Consider the following 25,391-nt stretch of genomic DNA (forward strand, 5'->3'; position numbering starts at 1 on the left):
CAGCTGGCTTTAGGTATACACTTCCCTTCATAAAGCACGTAACCTTCGATGCATTGGCAGGATTCCACACAGTAATCAGCACACACGGATGGAGTAGCGTCATTACAAGTTGCTGGACATGCTTTGGAGCATAGCTTGTATTCACTGTTTGCAGGGCATTGCATTGCTGTTAGAAAACAAACAAAGTGTAGGCATGTCATTAATTGACCCAAGTACAGTTTAGGCATTTTACCCCCCCCCACCCCCACGAACTGACTCATAGGCCCTCTACCCTGAAAAGTAGGTTTTATGGTTATCAACATTTCAACTCCAAGTTGGACAGTTGACCTGGGTGCTACATTAGGCCATAAGTGGTCTATGTCTCAAATTATTAACTTGCTTTTTGCTATGGTAAACCAAGGCATATAGGGAATAGTTGCAGAAAGGCATCATGCTTCTCAGTATTCAATCAAAAACTAGATTAACATTTTTTTCTAAGGCTAGATTGCAACATATATGTTACATAGAACACTTTTTTTAACTTACGACATCCAATGAGCGATCTCCATTCTCTAATTTCAACCTTGCTTTGCTGGCAGGCTTCTGCATAGGTCTTCAGACTTTGGCACAGAGTTTGTTTAGAACCAGAATTCATACACAGGTCATACACACAGTTATCTACGTATGTTTTTGGGTCTATGACCGAGTGGCATGGGAAGAAGGGACCATCAAGGACTTTGGACAGAAGGCCACAACTTTGTTCACCTGCATAAAATTGTTGGGTACCAAGGGGGCAGGTCTTGCATTCCCCATTGCAGTTGTGCCAACAGAACCTGTCCCCATCTTCTACCTTCCAGCTCTTTCCAAAAGAAACCAAATTAGGGGCCTGGACACCATCTGATGTCATTAGTTCATCTGAAAAGTTTCCATTGTAGTTTCCACACAAGCCACAGACCCTTCCAAAGAAGCTACTGGTGATGTACACCTTCAGCAATGCATTCCAGTCATAGTATACCCTCAAAGAGAAGTCGGTTTCAATGATGATGGAGCTGCCAGACTGATAGAGCTGTACCTGTCCATTATTCAGATTAATAGGCAGACGTTGGCGCTGATTATTCACCTAAAGATAAGATGTAAAAATAATTACTTCTTGTTGATGCATTTAAATACCAAATCATTCAGTAGAATCTTTGATTAACCAAACTTACCCTTACAACAGCATATTCACTTCTCACTAGAGAGATTGTGTGTTCATACACCTGTACATTGACAAAACTGACGTAGGATACACGAGTGTTGCCTCGATTTTCATTTTTGGCCTCAATGTTAAAATATGGAAGGTTGCTGTCGTTGCTACAGGTTTTGGCGATGGTATAAGTGCAGGTTCCTTGGAAGTCATAAAAGTAGCCATCGAAGGTTCGATAATGGGGGTCACCAACAGCATGGCAATATGCTCCTGAATCAGGGACACATACTGGTTTCCCATTGACAATTCTGCATGTTTCCTTTGCTTGGCATTTTATGCCGCTACAAGATGAACCTGATCATGAGTTGGCAAGGAGAGAACAAAATGGTAAACCAATGACAAAAACTTGGGCTTTAGTTTTTCAGGAAAATAGAAATTCAGTAATTTCATAATATGTTCTGGAGCATCAATAATTCTGCCAGTTATTGCATCACTTAATGTTCACCCAACCAAAATCTGTTTTTTTTAACCTGACTAACCATGTTAAAACCTAGCGGTAACATCCTAGTCCCAATACACAAATGGCAAAGACTCAAAGTAGTAAAAATATTCCAAAACATTGGAATACACCACTGCTCCAGAACGTGTGTGAGAAAAACAAAACACCTCCCCAATTTTTGTACACAGAGGGACAAATGCAAGTCATCTTGCTAGTGATGCCACACTTGACTTAACTATTCCACCAATTAAACTTGAAAAATTGCTTGTGTGAATGGTTGAAGGCTTCATTCATCCAAACTTCATTCCTCATTTGCCACTTGGCTGCCCAATCACACAGTACATCCAGGTTTAGTGGTTGAACTTGTTGGATTTATGTCTTTTTTCAACCGAACCATGTTGGTGTTTGTCCATAGTGGGTGACAGGTGCATACCAGTATTAGGGTTTACTAGCCATGTCTGAAAGGACAGTCAGTCACCTGCTAACTACCATGACAATTGGCAAACATTTATTTCAATGACAGAGCAAGGGGGAGGCAGTATATAGGTGTTTGGTTGACTGGTAACCAATAATGTGAACCAGAGCTTAAAGAAGCCATAAGACAAATTTGTCCTTGTTCATTCCCACTTCCTTTTTATTAAGCGGTCCCCCAACCTTTGTTAAAAATCTGTGTGCACATGAAATAAATATTCATATTGGCTTCCAAACCAAAAAAATATATAATTAGAGGTAAATCATTACTCTAGAGCAGTGTTTATCAACCTCCTTAACATGGGGGAACCCTTAAAATAACTTTCAGGTCATAGAGAACCCCTTCTGTAATGATCCACAGCTCACAGTATATTACTATGGGGGTCAGTAGGAAGAATGCCTCTTATCTTGCTGGCCAGTGGGAAGAATGTCACCCTTACAGATAGCCAAAAAGATAATTGGTGTAAGTGGAAACTAACTTGGCGGGGGTCACAAATTGCTAATTTTTCAAGGAACCCCAGCAACCTTTGGAGGATCCATATGGTTCTATGGAGCCTTGGTTGAGAAACACTGATCTATGAAAGTAGCTGGCATATAATATAATTGTCCAGTATATCACACGTTACAACTTTCCTGCACAATCTCTTTTAGATCCAACAAGAACTTCATGGGACAAGGATTTCCCTGCCTGGCCAGATCTATATTGATTGAATAATATGAAGGGCTCCTTGCTCATTGTAAACTAGTTTTTGTAAATCGAAAATTAATTCTACAAAGATTGTAGGTTCAGACTGTGCATTGGCAAACTTTATTAACTGCTGGTTATCAGAATACTATTTTTTATTTTATTCTATTTTTCTCCTGAAAGTAAAACTAGGGGTCCTCCAACTTTACAAACTATGGACCAAGGGTCCTCAGTCTTAGTGAATTGTGCACAAGGGGTACTCAAACCTTACAAACTATTGACCAGGGGTACTCAAGCTTTACAAACTGTGGACCAGTGGTCCATTAACTGCACAATCTATGGGTCAGGGGCCCTCAAAACATACATGCTATGGATCAAGGGTCCTCAAACTTTTTAAACTATGGACCAAGGGTCCTCAGACTTAACAAATTGTGCACCAGGGGTACTCAAACTTTACAAACTGTGGACCAGGGTTCCGTTAACCGTACAATCTATGGGTCAGGGGCCTTCAAAACATACATGCTATGGATCAGGGGTCCTCATACTTTTTAAACTATGGACCAGGGGTCCTCAGACTTAACAAACTGTGCACCAGAGGTACTGAAACCTTAAAACCTATGGACCAGGGGTCCTCAAACATTACAAACCTTGGACCAAGAGTTTATCAAACTTTACAAACAATAGACTAGGGGTCCTCAAACTATATAATCCATGGACAAGGTGTCCTCAGAGTTGGACCTTAAAACTTTAAAAATTACGAATGGGGTACACAAACCTTACAAACTTGGACCTGGGGTTCTCAGGCTTTACAAACTACAGACCAGGGGTCCTCAAACATTACAAGCTAAACACCAGAGATCCTAAAATTTTACAAACTATGGAGCAAGATTTTTCAGACTTTACTGTGTACGAGAGGTCCTTAGACCCTACAATCTATGGACCAGAGGACCTCAAATTATACAAAACTATGGACCAGGGGGTCCTCAAAAATTATAAACTATAAAACAGGGGTCCTCAAAATTTGCAAACCATGAAATAGGGGTTTTTAAACTTTACAAACTATCAACTAGGGTTCTCAAACATAAAAAAACAACAGACTAAGGGTAGTGTTGGTCACATTTATCTGGGTTTGCATCGCCAAAATTAAGTCTAACCTAACACCAATGTTTGGGCTAATTTGCAGCCAAATTTGAAATCCATTGAAGTCAATGACAATACTGCATATGAGAAGACCCAGTAAATGAGGTCAGGTGCCATGATCCACCTGCCTGGATCACTGTGCTTTATGCTATGTGGGGTTGGTTGTATATGTCTCAGTCATTTTAATGGGATTAGAATTTGGCTACAAGCTTATTGGCTTCACTATTCCTATCATTGACAGATATATCATGGCTAAGCCAACCAGGCAAGCAGATTGTAACAATTGTCATTGTCCACTGGCCACATTCACCAAGCTGGGAGTATCATATTCATTTTAAATGTTGATATAGACTCTCCTTCAACATGCAATGGACTAATAAAAGGGAAGTACAGTGAATGTGAACACCAAGGGCCCATTCACACCTGAGCTTCACATACATTATGCTGAAGAATGGTAATGGACAGAATATTCAAACAAAAAATGTTTCCCTGTTGGAACAAATTGGATTTTTTTATAAGACTTTTTTGCTTTTGGATAAATTATGGTTTTGAGGCTCTTGCAGGTTTTTAAATATTTTTGACTTTTTGTTGAACTTGATGAACACGTGTATTTTTATCACCTCCTGTGAATGTGCTGAATGCAACCCAAGGCAATTCACTCAACATTCATTTGGCAAAAAGGCAGCACACAAACAGTGGGAATGGACTTTTGTGACAGGTTTACATGAATGGTTCATTGTTGAGCTGTGCAGTTATCACTTTTAGCCACCCACAAGCATGTTGCTGGTTTATAGTATTGTCTATTTGTCTTATAGTGGGTTAGGTTGAAAAAAAGACACAAGTCTGTCAAGTTTAACCACTAGGGAAATAAACATCCCAGATATAAAACCCTATAAGACATAATTTATCCAGAAGAAGAAAAAAACCCTGGTACAATTTGCTCCAACAGAGGAAAAAATTCCTTCCTGATTCAGTATGAGACAATCGGATGTCCCCTGGATCAGCAGTCACTGTTATCTCTAAAGCCTTAATCCCCAGTTATATTCTGTGCTTCTAGAAATCATCCAGCTTTTTCTTATCTATAGAACTTGCTGAAACTACTTCCTGAGGGAACCGATTCCACATTTGGAATGATTCCATATAAAGAGTTGGCCTGGAACACCTTCTGATTGGCTGGCAGTATGAATAACACAGCAATTGACTTTGCATAGTCGGAGATATTTGACATTGCAATATATTTTCTGTTAAGAAGAACAGTTACAGTATTCTAGATACAATGACATTGACTTTGTCCATTACCAGAACATAATCCACATAAACAGTTTTAGGTTCATTGAGGCAGCTGGAGTATTAACACCACATTAATTGGCAAGCAAATTTTTATTCTTTTTAAAAATATTATTTTAGGTTTATAGTCTGCAAGCCAGAAATCACAATAAAAGAAGCGTGAATTATTTTACAGACTTTGCTAAAAGTACAGAAGACTTTACTGAGGGACAGATACATTTTTCCAAAAATAAAAACAAACAAAAACTTTACACTGGGAAAAACAGATTTATATTATTGGAGATCCTCTTGGGCTTGTCCTTCGAAGTTCATTTTAATGCTTAGGATGTTGGGTGTGGTTGTATGTTTTCATGCATTGCTAGAAAAGAATTAAAAAAAATTGTTAGGTATTCAAAATTTTCTATCAAAAGTCCTTGGATACAATTAAAAATGAAAGAGTTATTCACCTGACTGACAAATTTGAATACATCACTAAATATACTAATAGTCCAGTAATGTTATCTATTATCTTGTTATTGGTTCTGCATCCGTATTGTTATTGACATCAGTGGGATTCAAATTACTTTTTTTGGATTGTAGTCTGAGAGCCCCCTGCTCCAATTGTTGAAAAGTTTGAGGACCCTGGTCTATAGTATGAAAAGTTTGAGCACCCCTGGGTTAAAGTTTGTAAAGTTTGAGGACCCCTGGGTTAAAGTTTGTAAAGTTTGAGGACCTCTGGGTTAAAGTTTGTAAAGTTTGAGGACCCCTGGTTTATAGTTTGTAAAGTTTGAGGACCCCTGGTTTATAGTTTGTAAAGTTTGAGGACCCCTGGTTTATAGTTTGTAAAGTTTGAGGACCCCTGGTTTATAGTTTGTCAAGTCTGAGGAACCTTTGTCCATAGATTGTAGAGTTTGGGAACACTTAGTCCATGGTTTGTAAAGTTTAGGAAACCCCGGTTCAAAGTTTTTATTGTTTGAGAACCCTTGATTCATTGTTTGTTAGGTGTGAGCACCCCTGGTCCATAATTTGTAAAGTTTGAGGGCCTCTGGTCCAAAGTTTGTAAAGTTTCAGGACCTCTCGTCTATGGTTTGTAAAGTTTGAAAACCTCTGGTTCAGTGTTGAAAGTCTGAGGACCCCTAGTTCATGGTTAGTAAAGTTTGAGGACGCTTGGTCCATAGCAGGTAGAATCTTAGCAGAGGTAAAAAAAAGTTTTCTAAATGTAGTAATTTATATGTCTCTGCTGTAGTTATTAATATTTTTTAAATTATTTTCTATTGTTTTAAGTGCAGTAAATGGCAATAATATATGCAAGGAATGTTTAAATAGAAGTAACATCCAAAATCCACATTTAAAAAAAATCCGACAAGTCTTGTGTTAAAAAAAGGGCAAAGAAAACCCCATAAATGGCTGATTTTTTTTTTATTATAATATTGTTTGTTTTTTACGCAATTTTTATATCAAAGGCTCTTAAAATTCTATTCTGAAAAGAAGTGAATGTTCACATAGCTTTACTCACCAGCTGTCCAAGTCCTGAGCTCTCCAGGATTTTACAAGTTGCACAATGTTGGCGACTGCTTTTCCAGCTGGAGAATTGAGGTCATCAGAATTGTTACCATTGAAGTTTCCACAGGCCCCGCACACCACCTCTGACAGGCCTTCCAGCACGCGGATTGAGATGCTGCCTGAACTGCTGAACTCAATCTTCAAGTCTGTACCGATCTGGATGGAAACAGAGTTGTCCTGGGCAGAGGCTGAGAGAATGCCCGATGTAACTGGGAAAGCACCTGAACGTCCATTGACCTACAAAGTGAAATAGGAGAATATTAAAAAAATTACATCATAGTCTATATTTCATCTCTCTATAGAGCAATGTTTCTTAATCAGGGTTCCATTGGACTCTAAGATTCATCCGGAGGTTGTTTGGGGTTCCTTAATCAATCACCAATTTGTTCCTCTCAGGTCAGTTACCACTGACCCCAATGATCTTTTTGGTTATCTCTAATTATGACACTCTTCCCAATGGCCAGCAATGTAAAAGGCTTTCTTCCTATTGACCACCACACTAATGTACTGTGAGCTGTAGATACAGTAATCAATGAAGCGGTTCCCCCATGTTAAAAAAGTCGAGAAACACTGCTGTAGAATATATAGAGGTTTTGCAGGACCTTCAATGGCTTTTGGTATTGGCTGTTATCACTCAACATACTGAAAACTGGCAGCTGTTCCATACATACATAAAGGTGACTTACCCAAACTTCTTTGCTCTTGGAGATGGTCACTAGGCCTTCAGGAAGGAAGATATGGAGTCTGGCAACGGAGGCAGGTACTCCTGCACAGCTCTGAATGTCAGCAAGAACTCTAAACCATCCAGATGAATCACTGTTACATAAAGATGTCACCTCCACTGGACCGTTTCCAATAGGCCCTCCAGAGAGTCCATCAAACGTGACGAACTTCTGTGGAGTGAGGGATCATTCGGCCTCTGCCTTGTAGCAGCCTCGCACTCCATTCACCAGGGCACAGCGTTCCTTGTCTCCACATGAAACGGCTGTGCAGGTCACTCCACCAGCTTGGCACTTACATTGTTGAGTGCAATCAGCACTGACAAAAGATTCTCCTTCCTAAATGCAAAAATAAATAAATAAAACAATGTAGATCAAGCCTCTTTTAGGTCCATATACACAAAGCTTCTTTACATTAGGAGCCTGGAAAATGTCTTAATACAAGAGCCAGTGGGTTACTTCTTTCATGGTTATTGTCCCCTAATTCAACATACTTAGGGTAAATATTGCTGGAACTTCAATGTAAATTGCCCCAACCTACTTTATTAGTAGCCCCAATCTACCCTCCATATACAATCGTCAATACCATAACACTATATGGCCATAAAATTGTAAACTTCTGATCATCAAAATTATTTATTAGATTGTTTGACATTGCATTCCAATCCCATTAAATGAATGTGAAATTTCATGAATTTGCATGAGTGTGTGTTTGTGGGAATTAGTGCCAATTGTGAGGTTCAGGTTTTGATGCATGAAGAGATGCCCTAGTTGGCATTTGGAATCTAAGTTGATTCCAAACTATGATATTCTATATGTTCCTTTAGGGTTGAGGTTGGGGCACTGTAGAGTTTCTTTGTGCAAACTTATAAAGTCATATGTTTTTTACTTTGTTAAGAGGGAGGCATTCATACTGGTACAGAAAAGGGCCTTTCCTAAACTTTTGCCATCACATTACCATCATCTATACTGGAAATATTTGAAGGTGTGTCCATGTTTGGTCATATTTAGTAAGAAGGTTTGGTGGGCAGATGTGCACATAAACTTGGCAATGCAATGTACCGGGAGAAAACCATTGACAGAGTACTTACACTTAAGTATCTTCCACTGAATACACATCCACACTTGTCCATAGAAACACAAGTATCTCCATCCAGGACGTACCCATCATTACATTCACAGCCCTCAAAGCATCTTTCTGTACATTTTGTTGGTGCTGTGAGACCAGAGCACGTTTGTTCACAGGTTCGGGTGCAAAGTTCATAATGGCTATTGGCCGGACAGGACATGGCTGCAAAAACACAGAAAGATTCTTATATTCATTGCTCAGGGTTATACTTTTTTAATATATTTTTTTATTGTGTGTTAAATCACGTAGGCTCAATAGGAGTATGTATCAATATAGCATGTAAACCAGAAAAACCCTCTTATCAGTTGAGACTTATTTATTTTTCCTTTTTTCTTTATATTGGACTTAAAAATGTATAATTTTTTTAATTTTTACTTACGACAGAATGCAGGAGTTCTCCAAGAGCCAATAGTAACACCAACGAGATGACAAGCTGCTGCATAGGCCTGTAGACTCTTGCACAAGACGTTATCCTTGCCGTCAACAGCACAAGCATCATAGATACAATGATTAAAATATTCATTTGGATTGACCTTGGAGTGACAGGCTTTGAATGGTCCAGCTGGGTCAGTAATCATGCCACAAGAGGACGTTGCTTTGTATGGCTGCAACTTGGCATCGTTACACACTGGGCACACACCTTCTTCACATCCATCACTACATTTGGCACCAGCAATATTCACCTTCCAGGAAACACCAAACTCATTCACATTTTTAACAACCTGCTTGTTGGGAAGCTGGAATTCATCTTTGTTGTCCCCATTGAAATTGCCACAGAGACCACCCAGTTTACCACGGTATGAGCCGGGAATGTTAAGGACCACATGATAAGTTGTGTCATAGAGAATCTCCAACCCAAAGTCGGTTCGTATAACAACATTGGCTCCTTCTTGATTAATGACAATACTATCATCTCCAAGAGTCAGTGGCAATTTGGCAAACTCTCAGTTAACCTGTGAAAAGGTAAAGTTTTCTTTAAGTAAACTTTTGAACGTTAGTGGTGGCCAACAAGAATATTGTGGTAAGAATATTGTAAACAGTATGAAAAAATGTATCCCCCAACAAATAATGCTCAAACTTTTACGAGAAGTTTGGAAGACTACTCTTGACATTTAAGCGGGAAAAAGGAGGAGAATCAGCATTAAGGAGTATGAATACAACCACTGAAGGTGTGACCAAGCCACTGTAAAGGTTTAAGACCCAAACAGAAAACAGATCATTCTAGAGAAACGATATCTAAGAGGTCACCTCTAGTTTGCAGTGTCATGCTTTGAAGCAATATGGAGTTGACCTAAATTGATAGTTGTCTGGAGACCGGAGACCGCTTCTGGCTCGCTATCCCAGACTGTGCACCACCACAGTCCAGCGGGCCTGGCTTGTTTCCTCCTGTGGGGTCATTTGCAGCAATAGAGGAATTGTTAGGTGGCCTCTGCTCTGCAGCTTGCAGCATCCCTAAATTCCCTTTAGCTGTGTATTGTCTCCAAGCATCCCCTGCCCTGAGACTGTGCAGCTTGAGAGGATCCGGAGTTATAAGCAGAATTACATTTCTGACCCTGCAAGTGCAGCTGCCTGGACCAATTTTTGTCTATGACCATGACTCTGCTTTTGTCTTTGCCCTTGAATATTTTGTCTGGTGCACTGATCACCTCTGGCTTAGTATTCTGGACTTGTCTCTGCTGCAATCTTGGTGAGGCATTATCTGTGGGCTCCTTTGTCAGCTCTTCCCCAAACCCCATCCCTTGCACACTGTGGGCAAACGTGAACTGGGAGGTACATCTAGCCTCCCGAGACTGAGTGGGGACTTGCTGGACCAAAGCCCTACAAAAAGTTTCTGTAGTGCGTTACTATAAAATACGTTTTTATGTGGACATTCCCTAAATTTCAATACAAAACAAGAAATTTATAAGATCAAATGATAGTACTAGGAAAACCTACCTTTACTTTAGATCTCATGTTCCGCTCGATGGCCACTGTATATCCATACACATATACCACCACTAGTCTTGTCACGGCCACTTTACCATTGCCATAACTCTCATTCTCCACAACAACTGAATAGTTCACCAGTCTTGGATCATCAACCACCACCTTTGAAAAGATGTAAGTGCAAGTGCCTTGGAAGTCAAACTTCAGACCATCAAAGGAGATATAATGTGGATCTCCTGAGGCAACACATTTTCCAGTTTCTTTGGGTTGACATCCCCAAGCTCCATTGACAAGTTTGCACTCTTCCTCAGGTCTACAGGCTTCTGATTGGCACTTAACGATGCCGTCAGCCCCACATTGGCACCTCTGGTTGCACTGACCCTGTGGGTAGAAGACTTCATTTTTCTGGTAATACTTATCCTGGTAGACACAGCCACAGTCACGGATGGGAACACAGTTGTGACCACTCAAGATGAATCCATTGTCACAATAACAGGCTTCCTTACAAGAAGAATCGCAGCCAGTTGGTGAAGAAAGACCATGGCATGTGACAGGGCAAGCATTTCCACATAGTTCATAGTGAGTGTTTACAGGACAGGACATACCTAGGAGAAACAAATGTACCAAATATGTGTTAACAAATAGATGTATCAGGGAGACCTATGAGTCTTGATTTACTTTGTTGGATTTTATTAAAGATTTATATGCTGAGAACATGTTAGTACCTTCATCTGAACATTTTCAATGGTTCATTTTCAATGGTATTAGATAAATTAATGGCTGAGCATAGTAATATTTTGGGGAAAGAAATTGGTGTAATGAGCTTGGTAAGATGAATTATGTGACCATAATGGTTTAAATTATTTTTCTCTTATCTAATTTGGTGAGTAAATTCTAATATATTACTTACTGCAGAAAGTTGGTTTCCTCCATTCTTCAAGTTTCACACCAGCGTCTTGGCATGCAGATACATAGAGACCAATGGCTTTACAGAATGAAGTTGGGTGTCCTTTGTATTGGCAAGCATCATAAATACAGTCATTGAAATAAGGTGTTGGGTCAATGACTGAGAGACACAGACCAAAAGGTCCATTAGGCTTCTTGATAAGGCCACAATAATTGTCACCCTTGTAGGCTTGTTTCTGAGCTTCTGTACACAGAGGGCAGCTTCCGGTACACTCAGGACTACAACCGGCAACGTCACCGACTTTCCAACTGTTACCAAAATCAACAGCATTTGGTGCTGGTTTTCCGTTCTTCATGTTGAAGTCATCATTGGGGTTTTTGTTGTTGTTGCCACACAAACCTTGAACATTGGCATAAGTGCTAGGTATGGTGACCGCCACATAGCTTTCCCAGTCATATGTAACAGTGATTTCAAAGTCTGTCTTTAAAATACCCTGTCTACCATTAATGTATGCCACCACTTTGTTGGATTGAAAGTAGTATGGTAGAGAAGTGACAACACCATCAACCTGAAAAAACAAGAAAAGTTTAAAGTATGGATCTATCTACCTATCCATCGATCTATCATATATCCATCATCCATCCATATATTTAATCAACCATACAACCATCCATTTTTATATCCTCCTTCCATCTAGAAACTTTGATATTTACCAAAATACGACGTGGATAGTCCATGCTTAGCATGAAGACTGTGCCATAAACTTCCAAGGTCACGACTTTAGTATAGGACACGGCTTTGTTCCCACCACGATTATTGTTCTGGACTTGAACATTAAAGCTGGTCAGTGAACGGTCACTGGAGCTCACACCAACCAGTTGGTATATGCAGGTACCCATGAAGTCAAACCTCTTGCCATCAAAGGTTGTGTAGTGCGGATCTCCAGAACCTGTGCAAGTGGAGAAGCTTAAGGGTTGACATCCACGGACTCCATTTGTAACCATGCACCTCTCACTTTGCTTACAGCTGCTTTCCTTGCATACAACCATGCCAAGGCTTGGGTCGCATTTGCAGAGCATACGACAGTTTTCATCAGCCCAAAACTCTTCATTGGCCTGGTAGTAGGCACCTTTGTAGGAGCATCCACAGCTTGAGGTAGGAACACACTTATCACCACTAAGTACAAAGCCATCATTACATTGACAGGTCTCCACTCAATCTTCAGTGCATCGGGATGGGGCAGTACGATCGGTGCATGTGGCAGGGCAGGCATTACCGCAGAACTCATAATGACTGTTTGCAGGGCATGGCAAAACTGAAATAAAAAAAAAATAGGCATATAAAGATTGTTTAAAAATATAGTAAATGTAAAGTTATACCTGTTCAGAATGCCATATTTTTAATATTGCCTTCCAAAGATACACTATAGCTCTTTTTCTATATATCAAAAAGCATATTTTGTAAATGTGCAGCAAAGCCACGAACCTCCGAAGTATAAGCTTGGGGAAAATAGCAGTATTATGAAAAATTTCAATAGAATTCCACCATTAGGATCACAATCGGTACTCACCACAACCAGATGGTGTTCTCCAGTCATATATTTTAACTCCTTGTTTCCTGCAGGTGTTTGCATAGGCATTGAGGGCCTGGCAGAGGAACTGGTTTGATCCACCATTAATACAGACGTCATACAAGCAGCTATCAAAGAAATTGTCCGGGTTAACTTTTGGATGACACTCTCTGAAAGGACCATTTGCAACCTTGCTAATGAGACCGCATTTGTTGTCCCCTCCGTACAGGTTCTTCTTGGCATCATCACAGGTTGGACAATTAAGTCCAGGACAATAGTCAAAGCAGAATGGATCCCGGTCATTTACTTTCCAGCTCTTAGCCCAGTCGATGACAGAGGAGACCACTTTGTTATCAGAGGTGATCAGCTCATCTTTGGTATTTTGGTTGAAGTTGCCACAAAGACCACGTGTGAGGCCATAATAGCTGCTGGTTAATGTGACCACAACGTGCCAGTTGTATTCATATGTAATCTGTAGACCAAAATCGGTGCGAACGACGGCATTTAAGCCACTGATGCTTACTGAGACCTTGCCATCTAACAAAGCTGCAGGAAGATTTGTGATGACATCATTTACCTGTTGGGCAAAAGAACATAAAATTAGAATATAGCTTTGCTTTTTGCTTCACTCAATACAGAATAATGATAAGTATTACAAATCGCAGAAAGATAATGTTTACTCATAATGTGTGTGTATTGAATGTGGGTAAAATTTGGATGGATCTTGAATAAAAACTATAACTAACTAACCTCTTAAGATAGAAAAAGCTTTTTGGATGAGTAGTAATTTTTTTAGAACAAGTCCAGATAAATTTAAGTAAAAGAGATGCTCAAAAGTCAATAATTCTGATTTGGGAATTGGAAGTCCGATTTTGTAAGTCATAAAATAGCTCAACGGGCAGCACGGTGGCTCAGTGGTTAGCATTCTGGCCTTTGCAGCGCTAGGTCCTAGGTTCGAATCCCAGCCAGGACACTATCTGCATGGAGTTTGCAGGTTCTCCCCCTGTCTGCGTGGGTTTCCTCCGGGTACTCCGGTTTCCTCCCACATCCCAAAAAACATGCAATAGGATTAATTGGTTTCCCCCTAAATTGACCTTAGACTACATTAATGACATATGACTATAGTAGGGACATTAGATTGTGAGCTCCTTTGAGGGACAGTTAGTGACATGACTATGGACTTTGTACAGCTCTGCATAATATGATGGCGCTATATAAATATTGTATAATAAAAATAATAATGACCAGTATAGTATGGTTCAGCTAATCTGGCCACCGGACAAAGCCAGTTGTCGTGCCTCCAGTGCTGGATTTTCCCCAGTGATGTGGAGAGCTCTATTGTCTGCTTAATTATACTTTGGGTTGTATTCATAAAACAGTGAATCAGACATTCATCAAAACATTCTCTGTTACAGAATCTTCAAGGTTCATGTATTTCAATGGCTGAGATTGGAATGTTTTGAGAATGTCAAATTCACTGCTTTAGAAATAGACCTCTGTGTGTTCAAGGGGGAGCATCCTCCATGTAAGGTACATGACACTAGGTGCCAGGAAGGTGGTAAGTATTGAAACATGACTTAATTATTTTTTATCTAAGACAGTGGTTGCCAACCGGTGGTCCTTGAGAAAATATTGGTGGTCCGCGTCTCTGGCTGGTGCGCCCCAGAGCAGGGTCAGGAAAAAAGTCCCCGCTGGGTGGATGCACCAGCCAGAACCGCAGACCATGTCCCCCGTACAGATCCTAGGCTCAGGGCGGTGGGGGGTTGTGTGGAGTGGGCGGGGTTTTGGCATCATGACATCACTATGGGGAGGTTTCTTCCCCTTTGAGTGACACCCTTCTCCCTGCGCATGCGTGGTCCGGAGTCTAGATGCCAACCTTTTCACTCTGCGGGACCGAAAAGGTTGGCGTCCACTGATCTCGGACATCTGGCATGTATATCATAAAAAATACAACATGTGTATGTTTTTTTTAAATTTAGATATTTTCCCAGTCGAACAGGAAAGAAGAAGATGGCAAGCAATAAGTTGTGTGGATACAGGTAAAGAAAGGATATACATGATATTGTGAAAATTGTATACCAAAATAAGTAAATCATTCTGGAGAAACACCATCTATAAAGTTGCCAACATTCACCTGATGGCCCCAAACATCAGATGAATGTTACTGGTTACCACTAGTTGTACATTAAACATTTTTTTATAGCTACTTACCCTAACTTTACCAAACTCTCCTTTCATCAGGGTGATCTTGAACCCATACACATAGATGGAGACGGTTCTAACATAGGACACAGCCTGGCTACCTCTATTGTCGTTCTTCTCCTCAATAGTAAATGGCACCAAGCCAGGATCTTTACCATCATATTGAGATAGGATGTATGTGCAGGTGCCCTGGAAGTCATAGTTGTAGCCATCAAAAGTATGGTAATGGGGGTCTCCCCAGGCCCAGCAGGTTCCGCTGAAATCTGGGACACAGACTGCATTGCCATTCTGGATCTGGCATGTTTCTTTCACCTTACACATAATTGACTTGCATGGATCTGAAATAAAGAAATAAAATAAATAAATACTTTGCAATCCATTCCAAAAGAGACCTGGATTGTGCAGATTTTTTGGGGTTCAAGAGAGGACCATTCAAAAGGGCTTAATCTTTGCAAATATAGAAAAATGGAACACAGTCTAGGTGACTAAAATGTTGGGGTCAACACGTTTCCTTTTTCTTTGGAGTTTGGATAAATGCGACATTTCCATTCTTTTCAGTTGTTTATATCACATTCCAAAAACATTACCTTTGTTAATACATTTAAAGGCTCCATCTTGTATTTTACATTCTTCATTGTCTGTGCAACCAGTGTCTTCACAGATAAGCCCACCAACTGGGCTACATGTGCAGGACTGTTTGCAGTCATTGGATAAAACTTTCTCATTGGGCTGTGAGGGTAAAATAGGTTTTAAATATAATTTTTTATGCTATTACCAGAAAAAATATAATTAAACAAAATCTGAAAATTGGCTTAGAAGTATAAGTTAACAACCTATGATATTTTGACCTTTGTGCAATAGGACCATCTGCTTATACCTTGCATTCCCTGGTTATTCACTCACTATTCATGTTCCTTGAACTTGCCTCCATTTGGGTCGAGGTCTATTTGGCCAAACATTTGGATTCCAACTTTTTAATTTGAACCAATTGAATATTTTTAATGTTTACAGAGCAGCTACTAACCTCTGCATCCATTACCAGGGTCAAATGAAAGGCTGACCAGCCTGACACCTTATTTTTTTTATATTAATTACAAGATTTTGAAGGTACACTGTGGTCATAATTACCATTGACTGGTGGCTGTTGGGGGCAAGACCACCCAAACAATGTTTTTCTACAAACTAGCTCATCATATATCTTTCTCATCTAAGGTGAATTTTGAATCTGGACCTTCAACCAAACCTTTCTTTTGGGTTGGGTTATATTTTTATTAGGTTAGGTTTGGAGGAGAGTTAGGAGGTTTGGAACTGCTCTTAGGTTTTTATTGAAATGTTCCCCATTAGTAAGATTCCCATTTAATTCCAAGGCAGGCGATTTTTCAAGGAAGATGCAGTATAGGGCATTGTAGGAAATTGTTTGCTATTGTCATTTCTATCATTTCCTTTTCTAGTGCAATTGTCCCAGACCACATAAGAGGGGAATTCTCCATAATGGGTACACAGACATCAATGAGAAGCTAACAGATTCTAAGCCTTTCCTACTCTATCCAAAGCATAAAAAGCAAAATCGGCTAGAATTACCAAGAACAGGGCAGTTCAAGTCTAATCTTCCAAGGTCACATAAAGGCTAAGATTTTCATATAATTATTTTCTGACTCTTTGTAGACCCCAACTTACTAATTTACTGTCTATTGAAATAATGTATCCAGTTGTGTAGATTCCAACCCTCAAGGACAGGTGATGGACAGGCTTGACCTAGGATTATTTCTTAGACACCCAGTCTAAGTAATGCCAGAACAATATATATGTCACCTACCTGATAATATTTCCCATCCTCAAAGCAGCCACATTTGTCCATTGACACACAGTCCTTTCCATCAAAGAAAAAGCCATCATTGCACTCGCAGCCCTCGGAGCAAGTGGTGGGGCATTTTGCTGGGTCAGTAATGCCAGCACAAGTTGAGGAGCACACATCGGCACAAACTTTGTATTTACTATTAGCTGGACAGGTCATTGCTAATATGAGAAATTAGGAAAGTAGTTAGTGGACTTTTTTTTTAATTCACTATAAAATATACCTAAATAGTACAAACTAAATAAAAACTTACGGCAAAAGGCATCAGTTCTCCAAGGCTGAATGGTGACTCCAGCTGCGTGGCATGCAGCAACATAGCTGTGAATGCTATGACAAAGTATGTCTCCATCACCTACACCAGCACACAGGTCATAGATACAATTATTGAAGTAGGTATCGGGATTGATGGTATCATAGCAAGCACTCAGAGGACCTCCAACCTTCTTCAGGAACCCACAGTAGTTCTCTGTCTTGAAAATCTCTTTCTTCCTTTCATCACATGATGGGCATGGGTTTCCACTTCCACCACAGCCATCATCACAGGTGACACCCGGGATCTGAACCTTCCAAGAGGATCCAAATATAGTAGCATCTGTTGTCAAAGTGCCATTTGGGAGCTGGAAGTCATCTTGTTTGTCACCATTGTAGTTACCACACAAACCACCCAACTGATTCTTGTAATTTCCTGGGACAGTGACTATTACATGGTAGACAAGGTCATAATTCACCTGAAGTTCGAAGTCGGTGTTAATTATTACTCTTGAACCGTGTTGAAAGACTCGGATTTTGTCATTTTCCAGATTCACTGGGATGTTGTTATAAACCCCATTTATCTGTGAAGAGAAACATTAGGTACACATTAAAATATGTTTTAATTAAAAAAAATAAAAAAAAAAGGTAACAAGAACAATACTAATAATAATGTGTGAATTGTTACACACAATGTACTTTTTTTTAAGAAAATTTCCTTAAAATTAACCAGTGGCTAGACCACTGTTTCTCGACCTTTTTACCATGGAGGGACTCCTTGAAATAACTCTCAAGTCTTCAGGAAACTTCATCTATAATTACTGTATCCGCAGCACACATTACATTTGGGAAGAATGTAATCCCTCAAGAAAGCCAAAACGATCATTGGCATCAGTTGAACTGACTTGAGAGGTGCTAATTGCTTATAGATAAAGGAACCCCTAGGGTCTCTGGAGGAACCCTGATTGACAAACACTGGGCCCTAAATCGGAACTTGCTTGCTATAGACACTAACAATATATTACTAAAGTTTACAACAGAGTCACTAAAGCCATTCTCTCAGCAGCTCAGCTCCCTTCTCCCATGAGTAACTCTACTTAGCTCACCCCGATCCTCTACTCAGCTCAACTTACTCCCCTACCAAGTCAATTGCTCAGCTCATCCTGAACCCGTCTCCCATCAGTGACTTGGCAGCCCAGGTAAAGCCGACAGCCCAACTCTGTTTTCTCCTTCCTGGAAGGTTCTAGAATCATTGTTTGGAAGGAGATGCAGGGTGGGCTGCTACCAGAAGGTCTTGCAAAATTCAGTTCTTTTGCTGTGACCTCTTTAATATGCTACTAAACAATCACATATTAAGCTGTTTCCTCAACACATAACCCTAGAGGTAAAGTTTAGACACTCGGATTGGACTAGACAATAGGATGAATATTTTCAGGACTTACCATAACCCGACCTCGAACGCCATACTGAAGAATGAGATTATATCCGTAGACTTCAAGAGACACTAACTTTGTGACAGCCACACGTCCGTTGCCCCATTTTTCATTTTTCACATTTATGGCAAAAGATACCAAATTGTCATTGTTCGTGATGGTCTTGGACAGAGTGTAGGTACAAGTGCCTTGAAAGTCAAATGCCCGTCCATCAAATGACATGTAGTGGGGGTCACCAGCTGCAGAACACTGTGCTGAGCCTACAGGCTGACATTTCTGGACTCCATCGATCACCTTACACTCTTCATTGGGCCCGCAAGTGAAAGCTTTGCATTCAACAGCTCCACTCTCTGTGCATACGCACTTTTGGTTGCAGAAGCCACTGGGGTAAAATACTTGACCCAACTGGTAATAGCCATCATTGTACTTGCAGCCACATTTGGAAATGGGAACGCAGTCTCCTCCACTAAGAATAAAGCCATCATCACACTGGCATCCTTCAGAACATATGGGGTTACATCCCAAAGGAGGGGAGAAAGTATGACAAGTTGGAGCACAACCTGATACACAGACTTCATAGTGGCTGTTCTTTGGACAAGATGGACCTAGGATGTACAAAGTGACAAAACCATTAGTTATATAATTGGCCAAAGATTTTTAGATACACATCCGTCACACCAATTTGAACTTGTTGGATATTTCATTTCAAAACCACCTTTGTAACAGACTTTAATCTTCTGGGAATGCTTTCAACAAGAAAATGGCCTGCTGAACAGGGTCAAGACAAGGACAATGGCTGTGCCTCCCATGTTCATAGTGAACCACCATTCCAAATATGAGGTTTCAGTTATTGTTAGTGCTTGGTGGGTTAAAGGGAAAATGGTCTTCTCCTTGATATAGCTGCCTTTTAAATTTGCTATGCATATTTGCATTTTAGGAGTTGAAATGAAAAAATGGCTGGTATTGGACTTTACCAATATTGTCTTTCCATTGGATATACCTACCCATTCTTTTTAGGTTTGACCAGCTTTAGGAATCATAGCAGAATGTTATATTGGTTATATTTGCTTTTGATTTCCTAAATTACTTATTCTGATACTAAAGCTTAAGCAAAGGAACCTAATATTAAAAAAAAAAAAATTAAATACTATAGTGAACAGTTTTAAAAATGTTACAGGTCAACTTACGGCAGAATTTATTGGTTCTCCAAGGGTAGATTGTAACTCCAGCTTCTTGACACTCTGCTGCATAGCTGGCAATGATTTTGCAAATTACATCTTCTCTGTTTTCATAAAAGCAGGCATCGTACACACAGCTTTTGTAGTGACCATCTGGGTTAATCTTGGCGTGGCATTCACGGAAAGGTCCGTCTTTATCTTTAAGGATTCCACATCCCTGCTTGTTGTTGATATGGCGTAGTTCCAGTTCAGCTAACTTGGTGCATTCTCCCTTGTCTTCTTCATAGCAGCCTGGGACATTCTCCACTTTCCAGCTGTTTCCAAAGATTACTGGTTTTGTGGCCAGTTGGTTATTTTTCATTGTCAAATCATTGTCCTTCTTGCCATCAAAGTTGCCACAAAGACCACACACGGCTCCAGCATAACTGCTTGGAAGGGTGACAGCGACACGGCTGTCCCAGTTGTAGCTCACACGAAGGCCATAGTTGGTTTGGAGGATAGCAAAGAAGCCTTGTTTGTAAATAGAGAGTTTGCCCTTGTCAACAGTGAATGGCAAATTGGTTAAAAGCCCATTAACCTGTAGAAAAAAAGTAGTGAATTGTAAAAAAAAAGAACAAGATACATCACTGGCTGGTAAATAAAACATGAGGATCATCCTAATTATAGCAAAATGCATTACCTACAAAATGATTTTATAACAATAGAAGTCAACAAATTGATTTGATGTCTCAGATGACATTGGAGTAATGTTGTCCGAAACTAGACCTTCGTTCCCTTCTTTGGGAGTCTTTATTCATAAACAGGTTCAAGAAATGAATGATACTGGAGACTTACCAGAATTCTGTCCTTGTACTGCCTCTTGATCCAAATATCAAGACCACACAGCTTGATTTGTACTGCGGAGGTGTAGGACACAACTTTGCTACCACGGAATTCATTCTGTACGTTGACCTGGAAGTCCACCAAATCATCTGACTTCTTGCAAAGTCCTGCAAACTGGTAGATGCATGTGCCCTGGAAGTCATACCTTAACCCATCAAAGCTGATATAATGGGGGTCTCCAGAGGCAGAGCAAGTGCCATAGGAGATAGGGTAGCAATTCTGGATGCCATTCACCACTGAACATGTCTCAGAAGACTTGCAACGGGTGGCTTTGCATTCAACTTTCTTGGTGGCTGGGTTGCAGGTGCATTGTTGCTGACACTTATTATCTCCCCAGAATTTATCATTCAGAGCATAGACTTTTCCTTGGTAGATGCAGCCGCAGCTGGCTTTAGGTATACACTTCCCTTCATCAAGCACGTAGCCTTCAATACATTGGCAGGATTCCACACAGGACTCAGCACACACCGATGGAGTGGCATCATCATTACAAGTTGCTGGACATGCTTTGGAGCATAGCTTGTATTCACTGTTTTCAGGGCATTGCATTGCTGTGGAAAATTTTGAGCTAGTTATGTTACCGTTGCCATTACTATGTGGGCAATATATAATAGAACATCAGAAACTAAAATTTTGAATCCTTTCTATTCTTTCCATAGACCTTTGACACAATTTAAATTGCTTGACCTGAAATATAGCTTTGTACTGTATGTGTTTAAAACAGAAGCAAACTTTTTTCTTTATAATTGAGTTCTGCTAATCTCATCGGTCCCCTTACTCATAATGGCAACATTGCACAACATATGAGCAACCTGTGCTAGCATGGCCACTTGTGGCCACACACGAGTCGTAGTGACAATGGAGCAATATTGGGAGACACAGAGTTGTCACTCTTTACAGGAAGTGTCTGAATAAAGCATTCATCCAAGGTCATTACGTATTGTGATCCACATTAGAACTCTTGATCACTATTTTTTTTAGAGGCAGAGCTGTTTAGATCTTTTAATATCATTAGTTGATAATTTTGACTACAACATTTTAGGTTGACAACACAAGGGAAGGTGATGATAAATCTTTTATAATGGACCCCTGTTGACTACTTTCTAACGGAGAGCTTCTCAATCTTTTTAACATTGAGGAACCCCTTGAAATAACTTTCAAGCCTTCAGGGAAGCCCGGCTATAACTACTCAATTAGCAGGTCACGCTACATTGGTGTGGTGGTCAGTGGGAAGTCAGTGGGAAGAATTCTTCTTTCATTACCTTCCTTTACCCTATCCAAAGCTAAAGGAAAGTTGAACCACTCTTTTTTTTTGCATGTAGTACAGAAATTGTTTTTACTTACGACATCCAGCCAATGATCTCCACTCATCGATTTCAACCTTGCTACGCTGGCAGGCTTCTGCATAGGTCTTCAGACTTTGGCACAAAATCTGTTTGGAACCGGCATTCATGCACAGATCATACACACAGTTATCCACATATGTTTTTGGATCTATGACTGAATGGCATTTGCGGAAGGGACCATTAAGGACTTTGGACAGCAGGCCACAACTTTGTTCACCTGCATAGGTTCGTTGAGTTTCAAGAGGGCAGGTCTTGCATTCTCCATTGCAGTTGTGCCAGCAGAACCTGTCTCCATCCTCCACTTTCCAGCTCTTTCCAAAATCAATTACATTAGGAGCCTTAACCCCACCTGAGGTTATCAGATCATCTGAAGGGTTTCCGTTGTAGTTTCCGCACAAGCCGCAGACACTTTCAAAGAAGCTACTGGAGATATACACCTTCAGTATTGAGTTCCAGTCATAGTAAATCCTCAATTTAAAATCAGTCTCAATGATGACTGAGCCTCCAGACTGATAGAGCCGGACCTGTCCATCATTCAGATTGATAGGCAGACGTTGACGCTGATTATTCACCTAAAAAGAAGGGAAATATGAAAAATATGAAAAATATGAATAATTTTTTCATTATGTAAATACATATTAGAGACACCCAAGCTGTCCAAGTTTTTACTTACCCTCACAAAACCATTTTCATATCTTACTAGAGATATAACATGCTCATATACTTGTACATTGACATAGCTGACGTAGGCGACCCGAGTGTTTCCTCGATTTTCATTCTTGGCCTCAATGTTGAAATTAGGGAGGCTGCTATCACCATTGCAGGTCTTGGCAATGGTATAAGTGCAGGTTCCTTGGAAGTCATAGAAGTACCCATCAAAGGTTCGATAATGGGGGTCACCAACGGCATGGCAGTAGGCTTCAGAATCTGGGATGCATACAGGTTTTCCACTGACCATTTGACATTTTTCCTTAGTTCTGCATTTAACACTGCTGCAAGTTGGACTTGATCCTGAGTTTCCTATAGTAAGGAAAAACATAAACCATAAAAATGGAGGGGTAAGCTTTAAAATTGGCTCTTAAAGAGACACCCAGGACTGGTGTCATAGGAACAGAAAATGACTGAACGTCAAGGTCAGAAAACCCCTAACGAAAAATGCTGATTCTTCCGCAGTCTGCATGAATTAACATATACTTTACATTGAATTTCTGTTGGAGTTTGAAAGCCCTAAAAGTAAACTTTGTATTCCACATTTTGACATTATAATATGAAACAATGTTGGACTCACCATTGATGCAAATGGCTTGGGATCCATAGCTATTCAACTTCATGAAACCCATGGAAAGCAGCATGAACGGTGATGTATTCTCCATAAGTTGAAAGCTGAAACCTTTGCCTAATCTTTGAGCTGCCCATGAGTAATCAGTACCAGGGATGTCGAACCATGTCAGGCCTTGAGCAGGGCCTTTATTAACGCTTACTTTGGAGATGTCCGCTGTCTTGGCCACTAGGGTGCCATAGTTTTCAAACTCTTGTTGGCCATAGATGAAGTAGGAAGTGCAATAGCTGTTGATTGGTGGGATAGTCATCAGTAAGGGGTCATACTGTACTAGTGACCTATCTTGCCAGCCAGTACAATAGTATACAACTTGAATTCCAGCGCTAGCAGTAAGGTAGATGGCTTTTTTGACTGGCATGTCTAGCCTAATGACATCCCCTGCATTTAGCTTTTGGTTTGATTTTCTTGCTTCAATTTGGTACTCAATATTTGTGTTGTCAGAGGAAGCCACTATAAATACAATATCAGATTTGGACTGGAGATCTATGGGAGGTATAATAAAACTGGAACCCCAGCTAGTAACAGGCAAAAGCTGCTCATATACATGGTTGCACTTTGTGTTCTTCCATGTACACGTGTGTCCACTCAAAACTGCCACGGGTTTCTGAGACACAACTCTGGTTCCAGACAGGTCATCTTTACTAAGGAGCTGAAGGGCACTATAAGGATCAAGTAGGACACTGAGCTTGCTGCCAGCCGGGTATAGCTTCTCTTGAAAGGTGACTGATCCTTTAAGATAGATATCAATATTGGTGGTTTCCTGGTAGCTGATCACAGAAAATTGCTTAAAAGCATCATCTGGACCATCCCGAGGAGTCACCACATAGTAGTCTTTGCCAAGATCTTCCACAGGGTAAACGATACTGGTGTCAGCACTCAGGGACTTGTAATTCATAGCCAGCACTGAGATATCCTTATCAGCCTTGATGCCAATAACATTGCATGACAAGCTTACACCGGGCAACTCGGCATTCGCTGGGATTTGGACCATAGTCGTGGTTCTTTCATTCACTGTTATGACTTGTTTAAAGCTGGATTTGTTCATCCATATGGTTACGGAAGTTGGGGTGGAATAGCCAGTAATGAACAACTGGAAGTTGGCACTGCTGTAGGAGAGCTGATAATTCTGCATAAAGGAAGTGACAAATTCCTTGCCCAGTGGACCTCCAAAACATGATCCTGAAAAAAGAAAAGAACATGAGGGTTACTCATATATCCCTTTATTTCTAATATTTACTTACACTTACATGTCAAAAATGCCTATTTTGCAAATATAATGCCTATCTGAGTATTTTAGTGAATTAAACTTGGCTTTAAATAATTGATGATTTTCTGTAATTATGCAGGAATCGTTTAGGTTGCCAGTGTGGCATTGCACAGGCAAAAGATGTGTCATGCTACCCTTATATAGGTTTACACCTGACACCTGACCCGACACCTGATCATAAAACCTAAATTAACTTGTTGGACATCCCATTCCAAATCCATTGCCCCATCCTTGTAATTAAAACATAATCCACTCTTCTGAGAAGGCCTTTACCAAGATGTGGGACCTGGCTCACAATCCAATTTCATCCTTAATGTGCTCAGTAGGGTTGAGGTCAAGGCTCTGGACATTCAAGTTCCTCAATCCCAAACTAGTCAAACCATGTTTTTATGAAGCTAGCATTATGCACAGGTAGGAAGACTGGTCCTACCATGTCTTGATGGAGCTGACTTTATACACCACCACCAAAACTGCCCCTCTTCATGAAGTTGCCTTTGAACATAGGCACTAAGAATGACCACACCATGTCTTCATAAAGCTAACTGTATACACATCCCTCGAGGGGGGATAAATACGGCACAGCTTGATTAGGCTGAACTC

General features: G+C 40.3%; 2 protein-coding genes across 2 annotated transcripts in view; both read right to left on the reverse strand.

The window, feature by feature from the left end:
* The window catches only part of LOC140341191 (IgGFc-binding protein-like), a 12,804-nt gene extending 5,138 nt beyond the window's left edge, over positions 1-7,666 (reverse strand). The window contains exons 1-6 of the mRNA XM_072426747.1: positions 7,626-7,666; positions 7,476-7,584; positions 6,840-7,026; positions 1,188-1,519; positions 526-1,099; positions 5-166 (exon numbers count right to left, since the gene is read on the reverse strand). Of these exons, the coding sequence (XP_072282848.1) occupies positions 5-166; positions 526-1,099; positions 1,188-1,519; positions 6,840-7,026; positions 7,476-7,584; positions 7,626-7,666 (1,405 nt within the window). The remainder of the gene's footprint in view (positions 1-4; positions 167-525; positions 1,100-1,187; positions 1,520-6,839; positions 7,027-7,475; positions 7,585-7,625) is intronic.
* Positions 5,326-25,391, reverse strand: part of LOC140341192 (IgGFc-binding protein-like) — a 29,099-nt gene continuing 9,033 nt past the window's right edge. The window contains 19 exon segments of the mRNA XM_072426748.1: positions 5,326-5,605; positions 6,743-7,026; positions 7,476-7,847; positions 8,600-8,799; positions 9,017-9,578; positions 10,573-11,168; positions 11,474-12,038; positions 12,184-12,785; positions 13,041-13,617; positions 15,252-15,580; positions 15,830-15,971; positions 17,059-17,258; positions 17,351-17,930; positions 18,789-19,384; positions 19,967-20,534; positions 20,792-21,390; positions 22,184-22,757; positions 22,859-23,205; positions 23,474-24,703. Of these exon segments, the coding sequence (XP_072282849.1) occupies positions 7,698-7,847; positions 8,600-8,799; positions 9,017-9,578; positions 10,573-11,168; positions 11,474-12,038; positions 12,184-12,785; positions 13,041-13,617; positions 15,252-15,580; positions 15,830-15,971; positions 17,059-17,258; positions 17,351-17,930; positions 18,789-19,384; positions 19,967-20,534; positions 20,792-21,390; positions 22,184-22,757; positions 22,859-23,205; positions 23,474-24,703 (8,417 nt within the window). The 3' untranslated portion in view covers positions 5,326-5,605; positions 6,743-7,026; positions 7,476-7,697.

The sequence above is a fragment of the Pyxicephalus adspersus genome, chromosome 11, assembly GCF_032062135.1.
Source record: "Pyxicephalus adspersus chromosome 11, UCB_Pads_2.0, whole genome shotgun sequence".
NCBI classification, from domain to species: domain Eukaryota; kingdom Metazoa; phylum Chordata; class Amphibia; order Anura; family Pyxicephalidae; genus Pyxicephalus; species Pyxicephalus adspersus.